Source organism: Vicia villosa, linkage group LG6 (assembly GCF_029867415.1).
Source record: "Vicia villosa cultivar HV-30 ecotype Madison, WI linkage group LG6, Vvil1.0, whole genome shotgun sequence".
NCBI lineage: Eukaryota > Viridiplantae > Streptophyta > Magnoliopsida > Fabales > Fabaceae > Vicia > Vicia villosa.
In genome coordinates this window covers 67073059-67083303 of record NC_081185.1, presented here as the reverse complement: position 1 = coordinate 67083303, position 10245 = coordinate 67073059, and the positions used below count along the sequence as shown (strand labels likewise).

Sequence of the window (10245 nt, the reverse complement as noted above, 5' to 3'; positions counted from 1 at the left end):
CAGTCAGTTTTGTGTTCCATTGTCTGCTTGCCTGCTTCAATACATAAAGGGATTTTTGAAGCTTGCAAACAAGATTAGAATGAGGAAGTGTGAGACCAGGTGGAGGTTGCATATACACTTCTTCATTGAGTTCAGCATGTGAGAAGTTTGTGTTGACATCAAGTTGAAACAATGGCCAATGATGAGCAGCAGCAATGGTTAGAAAAACTCTTATGGTGGTCATTTTAACAACAGGATTGAAGGTGTCCGTGTAGTCCAATCCTTCAGTTTGGGTGAAACCCTTAGCAACTAATTTTGCTTTATACCTCTCTACAGATCCATCAGCATGTTGCATGAGTTTGAAAATCCATCTACATCCAATAGCTCTTTTATGTTGAGGTAGTTGAAATAATGCCCAAGTATTATTCTTTATGATGGCATGTAACTCAAATTAGGTGGCATCACTCCAATGCTGATTACCAATGGCTTCTTCATATGTATTGGGCTCAGGAATTGAGGAAAGATGTAGAATATATTGATTGTGAGTAGGAGATGTATTATGATAAGAAAGAAAGTTGGATAAGGGATACTTACTTTGGGAAGAAGATTGAGTAGCAGCTGACTTGTTGAATTGGACTGTATTCTCAATCAGATTGCAGTGGAAATCTTGAAGGTAAGTAGGAACTTTGGTAATTCTGGCAGATTTCCTAAGTGGAATGGTAGGGTCAGGAATGGGCATAGGTGTAGTAGAAGGTATGTTAGAAGATTGAGAAGGGGAATTATGGACAACATTGTCAGGGTATGACTAATTTGTGGGTTCAGTGGAAACAGACTATGGTGGGGGAATAGTAGGTTGAGGAATAGGCTCATTTATGAAAGGAAAATCAAAGAATTCATTTGAAGATTGAATGGATGGAGAGGAATATGTATGTGGATGTGGTGGATAAGGAAAGATATGTTCAAAGAAGACAACATCTCTAGACAGAAAAATTTCCTTAGATTTCAAATCAAAGAGAAGATGACCTTTGACACCAAGTTTGAGTCCTAAGTAAATACATTTTCTAGATCTAGAATCAAGTTTCTTTCTATGTGCTTGCAATGTGGAAGCATAGCATAGAGCACCAAAGACTCTAAGGGATTTTAGGTTGGGCAGACTGGTATAGAGGATTTGAAAAGGTGACTTATTTTGCAAGAAAGGTGTGGAAAGTCTATTGATGATGTGAATAGCATGGCTGGCAGCATAAGACCAGAAGATTTTAGGAAGATGGGCTTGGAATAAGAGGGCTCTAGTGATGGCAAGTATGTGTTGATGCTTCCTCTCAACTATCCCATTTTGTTGAGGGGTACTAACACAAGATGTATGATGGAGAATGCCATGAGTTTGGTAGTAGTCATGCAATAGAAACTCATTGCCATTGTCTCATCTTATACATTTGATGGTTTTATTATGTTGGGTTAGAGCCATGGACACAAAGTTTTTGATCAAATTTCTAGTTTCAAATTTTTGTTTCATAAGAGATTCAAGTGAAACGACTCTTGTCATCTACAACAGTAAGAAAGTACTTGTGACCATTAATAAAAGGGATGGAAAGAGGTCCCCGAATGTCCATGTGGACCAAATCAAATACTCCATTAGACACATGAGTACTGTCAAGAAAAGGCAGTCTTTTCTGTTTGGCATAAAAGCAAATGTCACAAGGTATACTAGAGGAATCAACATTGATGAAAGGAAAAGTTTTCTTTATTTCAATTAACTTGGCATTAGAAAGATGTCCAAGTCGTAAATGCCAAAGATTACAATCAGTTTTAGGTCTAAGGTTTACAAAATTGTGTGGTACTGATATAGAATTAACATGAGAAGATGAGGGAAGGTTGGGAATGGCTGCAAGTGGCTGAACACATGCTTGCTGGCATTCATGTCCTAAAATATCTCAAAGGCAATCATGGAAATGGTTTGTTCTTTAGTTCATCATCTAACCTTACACTCAAAGGATTCTCAGATTCAGATTGGAGAGCATGTCTCGATACAAGAAGATCAACAACTGGAATTTGCTTTTTCCTTAGAGATTCCTTAATTAGTTGGAAGAGCAAGAAGCAGATAGTTGTATCCATCTTCATCAGAGGTAGAGTATCGTGCATTGGCAGAAGATACTTGTAAAGGCCAATGGATCTTGTACTTTCTACAAGATTTTAAAATCAAGCATTCTGGACCATTTGTGATCTACTGTGACAACAAACCTGCACTTCATATAGCTGTTAATCTTGTGTTTCATGAGAGGACAAAACACATAGAGATTGACTGTCATGTGGTGAGAGATAAAGTGCAAGCAGGAGTTCTACACTTGCTTCATAATGCTTCAAAGTACCAAGTAGCAGACATTTTAACAAAATCTCTGCATGTTGGACCTTTTAGTGTCTTACAAAGCAAGCTTGGAATGCTGAACATCTATTCCAGCTTGAGGGAGATGATAAGCATAATAAATAAGGCATAGAATGATCTTACTTGATGTATAAGTAACTGTCATATACATAGTTTGTTAAGTTAGTTTTAGGAGTTAGTTATAGTGTAACTAACTCAGCATAGCTGTATATGCTTGACATTATGTACAGTTACAAATCAGTTGTGAAATAAACATTTTTCCTTCTTCTTCAATGCAAGCTTTCCATTACTCATTCATGGCTTCTATGTTGTAGTTTCACAATCTTAATATCAATTTTATGTTTATTTTTACAGTTTGATGATGGATGAAATCCTTTCATGTTTCTTTGTATATGGCTCTATTGACAAGGGGTTTTCTCTCCTTAGGCATGCATCCGGTGTGATTTGTTTGATATTCATGGTATCATTGAGCTAAAGGTGAACTAAAGCAAGTTTCATGATAATTGTGAATTAAAGAAAATTTAAGATAATTGTGTGAATTTTTTTATGAATAAACATTTTTGGAAAAAAATTACGCAAATAACCATGTTTAAGAAGAAATTACGCAAGTAACCAGATTTCAGAAATGATCAAAATCTATACGACAACTCAGATGACGCATGCATGTAAAATTAAAGAGCTGCCGCCACTTCATATGACGCATGGGTGTAAAAAATTCACGTGGTGCCATCTCATTTGGCGCATGCATGTAAAAATTAGGAGTGTGCACCAAATGAAGTGGCGCCTAGGTGGTCGTCATAACTATAAGTTCATTGTAAAAGAGACGATTGACCACAATGAGAGGCTGGCAAGACAAGAGTATAGGGTTTTATGGGTGTTCGCGGTGCGGTTTTGACGGTTTTGACGGGAAAAAAATTTGAACCGCAAGAGAAAAAATTGTGCGGTTTGGTTTGGTTTGGTTGACTTTTAGAAAAAAACCAAACCAAACCAAAGCGGTTTGGTTCGGTTTGGTTGGTTAAGTTTTTACAAATATTTTATTGAGCCATACATACACATATAGATGACAACAAAAATTTGTATTTAGACATTCATACAGTATCAAATAACAACAAAACTCATCATATTTTGACAACAACTTTCCATTTAATATGTAAAAAATAAATTAGATAAAAGTGGAATAAGTAACATAAAATAATAGCATAAAACAATATAAAAATTATTATAATGAAACAAAAAAATAGAAGAGACGAGAGATTAGTGAAAATGAAAAAGAAAAAACAAAAGAGTTAGGAGATTAGAGAAGAAGATGTGCGATAAAAACGAAACTGAAATAGGGAACATTTGCATAAAAATGAGAAAGTGAAAAAGAAAGAATTCAAGAGAGTAAAGATTAGAGAAGAAGAAGGAAGATGTATGCGGCAAAGAAGGCGCGATAATGCTATTAGAGATTTGAGAAGATCAGGACTGAAATCATATGTGTAATGATGAGAAAATTGTTCTTAATCATAAGGATATGGTATAATAGATTTAAGTTTGGGTTGGATGTGAGTTAAGTAAAAGTTAGGTTGTAACATAAAGCGGTTTGATTCGATTTGGTTCAGTTTAACAAATACAAATCGCAAACCGAACCGAACCATGCGGTTTTGTTAAAAATGACCCAAACAAATTCGAACCAAATGTGGTTTTTTGCGGTTTCGATTTGATTTGGTTTGGTTTGGTTTGGTTTTGAACACCCTTATAGGGTTATACTGCCATCTCGTTGGTGCATGCGCCATATGAAGTGGCGAAAGCTCTTTAATTTTTCATGCATGAGCCATCTGAGTTGGCGCATAGATTTTGGTCGTTTTTGAAACCTGGTTACTTGGATAATTTATTCATAAACATGATTATTTGCGTATTTTTTTTCAAAAAAATTTCTCAAATTTAGTTGATTAATGAAAATGGTAATAAAGAGGGGAAAGAAGAAAAAGATAGGTAAAAAAAATATTAGATGTTGATGGTGTATATTACAATTAATGGATTCTCAAAATTTAAAGGTATTAAATTAGTTGAAAAAAATCAAATATTTTTTTTTGGACGGGAAAAGATTAACTCATTTCATTAATAACAATATTCTGAATACATGCTGGAATATCAAAGAAATTATGAAAACTAGCAAGAAATGGAGCCACCCGTGCAAGAGCATGAGCAACCTCATTAGCTTGTCTTCTGATGAACTTAACATGAGAGTTCCTAAAGAAAAGAGTCATCAACCGGTTACATTCTCTAGTAATAGCTCCAAGATCCGAGTCATCTGGTCTCGAAATGGTCACACTATCCACCACTCGCTTCGCATCTAACTCAAAATCCATATTGTCGTACCCCAAATCATGGACCCAATTTAAAGCTTTCAAAAGACCTAGAGCTTCACCAATAACAACATTGGTACAAGGCATAAACCATTTTGTCCGGGCTACAATGAATTTACCCGTATCATCTCTAATGCAAGCACCCAAACCAACCTTATTTTGTGAAAAAACCGCATCAGTATTGCACTTAAACCTGCCCCTATGAGGTTTTTCCCATCTGATATTAACTGGCTGGGAATTAATAATCTCATTGTTGGGACGGTGCTGCTGGGCCTCTCTCCAATCTGTCAATAACTGATATGCCCGCTGACATAAGCATCGGAGAGTCTTCCACCTGATTCCAGACATGATTATTTCTCCCTTTCTAGATATTCCATAAGGAGACTGAGAAAAGCGCTTTTTGGTCATGATTGGATACCTGCAAAAAGGAGAAAATCACAGACGCAAATGACTCTCCATTACCACTAAGTTGCTGTAACATAGACCACAGTCCCACTTTTTTCAAACACTCGATGCTTTTAGGACACTGGAGAAAAAGGTGATAATTATTCTCTTCGCCAACTCCACACGCAATACAATTGGGGGGACAACTAACTCCTTTATCCAGAAATCTCCTTCTAGTAGGCACACAATCTCTACACAAACGCCACATAAAATTCTTAACTCTGGGAGGGGCCTTGATATTCCATAACAAATTCCAACACCCATTAATTCTAAGATGGGAGGTATCAATAGCATCATTGATACAATACCTATAAGCGCTTCGAACTGAGAACTTGTCATTAGATTCATGTTTTCAAAACTATTTATCATTATGAACCGCTGCAAATAGATGAGTGTTTTGAATCTTTTGAGTTGTTTCTTCTCCTACAAGCGCATAAATCAAATTATGGTTCCATTCTTTACCATTAAGAGTTATCAAGTCCGACACTTTAAGATTACTCACCACCAAATTATTAGGCCAAGGATTAGTCAGTGAAGTACCATTAACCAACCAATACTGATCCCAAACCGAAATATTCTCCCCTGACCCTATACTTCATTTCAATCCTCCCTTAATCACAAATTTAGAGCTCCAGATGCTACGCCATACATAGCTAGGATTATGACTAATATTAGAGCTTAGATAATCGCTATTCGGAAAATACCTGACTTTGTATAGACGGGATACAAGAGAATCTGTATTAGTCGTAAGCCTCCAAGCTTGCTTACTTAACATGGCCAGATTGAAAGCATTTAGATTCTTGAATCCCATACCTCCTTCACCTTTAGGCATAAACAAACGATCCCAGAAGACCCAGTGAATACCTTTGGCTCTATCTCTTTTATGACCCCACCAGAACGAGTTCATTATCTTCTCAATCTCATCAATCAAGGAAGATGGAAGAAGGAAGAGACTCATCATATAAGTCGGAATAGATTGCAGAACAGATTTAATCATGGTTTCTCTCCCTGCTTGCGATAAGCTTCTGCTACTCCAAGAATTAATTTTGCTCCAAATTCTGTCTTTAACAATCATAGAAGGAATACCGAGATAATTTCTGGTGCCCAGAACCTGTTGAACCCCTAAACACGTAGCCAACTCTAACCGAGTATCAGGATTAACATTCCTACTGCAATAAAATTCAGATTTTTGGAAATTAATAGCTTACCCGGATGCTTCCTCGTAAGTGGCTAGAATATCCTTCATAACATTAGTTTCTTCAATATTAGCTCTAAAGAAGAGAAAACAACAATCTTCGGCGAACAAAAGATGAGATATTATAGGAGCATTTCTACAAATTTTAACACCACGGATATCACCTCCTTTTCTATTTTCCTAATAAGAGCAGTAAGACCTTCCGCACAAAGAATGAATAAGTACGGAGATAAAGGGTCTCCCTGTCTCAACCCACGCCCAGGAACTATCGGAGCTTACAGAATACTCCAGAGCTTACAGAATACTCCACCGTTCCAACACAGAGCATAATCCATCCAACCCATACAATGTATCGAAACTTTAAATATAATTTTATTGCATTTAATTACAATTAACTTTTTCTAATTATAATATCCTTAACATGTGCCCTAAGGGCACATGTTAGGGCACATGTTAAGCATACTATAATTAGAGAAAAGTTAAATATAATTAAATGTATTAAAGTCGTATTTAAAGTTTCAATACATTGAATGCACGTGTTCCAAAAAAATATTTCTATAAATATGTTATTAACCTTAGGGCATATGTTAGCTTTTTCCTTAAAATATAATCAAATTGTGATCACAAATAATTTTATCTCATCTAAGACATGCCGAAATGAACTAAATTGGCTATCGAAATATTTATATCTTTTAAAGTTAATATTGCAAACTACGAGACTAGTTAAGCCAAAAAAAGTTGTATTCAAATTATGAGATTATACTGATAACCACCTTTTTTTTTAAATTAATTTTTCTTCATGTCCAAAAAATATCTATTAAACTACAAATGTATATTAATTTTCTAATAATAATTATGGAAATTTAATTTTTGTTTTGGTTAGAAATCTTAACCATCAACCATTCAGGAAAACAATACAAGGAGATATAACACCCACAATATTCAATGGTTAGGATCACAAGTCACCTAACTATTACTCGTAATGCATAAATAAGGTTTATAAAAGGTAGGGAAGAAATAAAATGGAAACATATTTCAACAAGTCAAAATTAACTCAACAAGTGACACTACATGGATAATACTTTAATAACTCAATGTATGGAAAGTAACAAAAAGCATAAGCATTTGTCATGACAAAATCATCATAAATTAACAGTACCAAAAACTGCGGTGATGATTAAACTTCACCAAATATGTGTATCTGACAGCAGCCTATGCGGTGATAGGTGCCTTGGTAGCACTGGAAATCCTAGATCTCTTCTTGGCTAAACTCTCACTGCGACGATCCCTCTGCTCCTTCAACCTTGAAGCAAGAAGCTTCTGGTAATCAGCCGCCTCTGATTTGGCCTTGGCAATTCTCTTCTTCTTATCGGCAATTCTTGCTCGCTTTCTTTGGAGAGTGAGAGGAGTAACCAGACGTTGAATCTTTGGAGCTTTGCTCTGCTTTTTCCCTAAAACCAAAATAACCAGTAGTGTTTATCATATTATCATAAAACAAATACATCTGTCCAGCAGAAAAATTACAAGGATCCAAGATTTTACCAGCTTTTGTTGTAAATGTTCTACGGTAGGTGTTGACGTACTTCCTCACATCATCCTCCTTAGACAGGTTGAACAGCTTACGGATTTTGGATGCTCTCTTAGGACCTCTCATCCTTGGCTTCTCAACATCGGTTAGGCCAGGTAAATCATTCTCACCCTTCTTCACAATTACCAAGTTCAGAACAGAGAGGTCTGGGCTAACAATGCACCCACGAACAGATTTTCTTCTGCGCTCTCCAGTACGTCTTCCATGTCCTCGGAAGCAAGGAGTTCCTGTTCATGTAAACATTGGAAAAAATTTACATCTTTTGATAAGTAGTGAGTTCATTGCTCATGTAAACATTGAAAAAAAAATAACATCTCTTGATAAGTGGCAAGTTCCTTGCTCATGTAAACATTAAAAAAAAAACTAAGATCTTTTGATAAGTGATGACTCCTAATGCAAGATAATATATGAATAACATAGATTTTAGTAAAAGTATGTAGGGTGTAAGTTTGAAACTGACTTAAAAAAATAATAACATATCAACAAATAGACAGCCTAATTATAAAATAATTTTAGTAAGTATTCACATCCACAGTAGTGCTGTGCATTTGCTTACTGCTACAAATTGTAGCTTCTAATTTTTCAGGGTAGAAGTGCACTGGAATGAGAAGGAATGGGAGAAATCCTGATCCACCATTATGATACGATTAATAATTACATTGAAAAACTACATAAAAGACCTACCCCGGTGAAGCAAAAGTCGAACACGGCCAGGGGTCAGCACTCCCTGCTTCATTGGAAATCCTTGTTTGTCACAACCTCCAGTAATTTTAAAGACATAACCCTTAAATTCCTGTTAGCACCAACAATATTTCGTGAGTATCAATTATATATATTCAGGAAATTTTGAAGCAGACATTTGATTTTGAGATAATGAGCATACCTCACCAAGGGCATCTCCATTGACCTCTTGTGAAATCCTCTTGTCCCAAAATGCTCTCCTGATAATAAAATATAGGAATGAGCCAATTAAGTTTCTTTCATAGGATTGTGACATATGACTTTTCTAATTAAGTTTCTCTCATAGGATTGTGACATATGACTTTTCTAAAGTTTAAAAATTCCATATATATTACACTACGTAGCCCCGACATTTCTGGAAAAATCATGTGTCCGTGTCAGTGTCCAAAACTGATACCAATACTTAGTGATTATGTGTAATTAGTTCATTTTTCTCAAATTAGTACCAATGTGGGTCAAACATGTGAATGTTCCCAGTTGCATCCTTCATAAATACTACACAAATATTTTATAGAACTTCAATAATTGCTAAAAATTAAGTGACTTTTATTCTAATCATTCTAATTTCTCTAACCTCCCTCATTTTACTCGCTTTATAACAAGCAATTCATTAACTCATACTAATCAGCTATGATATTTGGATACAAAAATTTAATTTTTTTCAGGCAGCAACTATTAAATTATTACGCTGTAAGAAACTTAGACTAAAATGCAGTGAAAATGAACAAGTATTTAATAAAGTAAACAAGTTTAATGTACGAAGAGATTACAGTTTCTGATCATCATCGATCTCAAGCTTCTTCTGGCATCCAGTGGTGGGGTTAGCAACGTTGAACTGAAAAACATAAACAAAATTCAGTAACAAATAGACAAAACGAAAAATCAGATGCAAAACGCAGAACAAAATGAGAAATCAGAAATAAGCTAGTTCGAAATCAAAAGCAAGAGCTACGGTTTCAGTAGAAGAGAACCTTCATATTGCAGCCTTCTTCAGCAACCGCCGCGTCGGAGTCTCTCGGAGTTCAGAAAGCTCAGGACATGCGCACGGTGATAAGAAATTAGGGTTTTGATTATAGCGAAGTTTATATTGCTCTCTTGGTGTTACACTTGGGCCCATATTGGGCTTTCTTCATGTGGGCTTTATCTGTGATATTTTATCCAGCCACCCCACATTTTGACGTTGGCACCCCATAATTGCAGTGTTTTTACTATAATACCCTTAGTGATATTTTATGTTTTTGAAAATATTTTGAAGTTTTATTTTATGTGTATTCAGGATTTTGAATTTTTTTTTAGTTTTTACCGAATTTTTGAAAAATTCCATAAGTTTTTGTCGGATTTTAAGGGAATCTCATTAGTTTTTATTGGATTTGAACCAATAGATTTTTCAAATATACTAGCAAATTTTTCAAAAAACATAAATTTTTAAAAACTCTAAGTTTTTATTGGATTTTACAAAAAAATGTGTTTTTATCGGATTTTTCAAAACATCTATGAGTTTTCATCGAAATTTTCAAAAATCTATGAGTTTTTATCGAATTTTTCAAAGATCCAGTAAAATTAATTTTGA

At 35.2% G+C, this 10245-nt stretch overlaps 1 protein-coding gene across 1 annotated transcript; it reads right to left on the bottom strand.

Annotated features, from left to right (window-relative positions):
* Nucleotides 1–7395: 7395 nt before the first annotated feature.
* Nucleotides 7396–9738, bottom strand: LOC131611611 (small ribosomal subunit protein eS6y-like). Its single transcript, XM_058883551.1, has 6 exons — nucleotides 9647–9738; nucleotides 9446–9510; nucleotides 8818–8875; nucleotides 8619–8727; nucleotides 7889–8161; nucleotides 7396–7797 (listed from the first exon to the last, which is right to left on the bottom strand). The coding sequence occupies exons 1-6, from the start codon at nucleotides 9650–9652 to the stop codon at nucleotides 7559–7561; spliced, it is 750 nt and encodes a 249-aa protein (XP_058739534.1). The 5' UTR covers nucleotides 9653–9738; the 3' UTR covers nucleotides 7396–7558.
* Nucleotides 9739–10245: the final 507 nt, after the last annotated feature.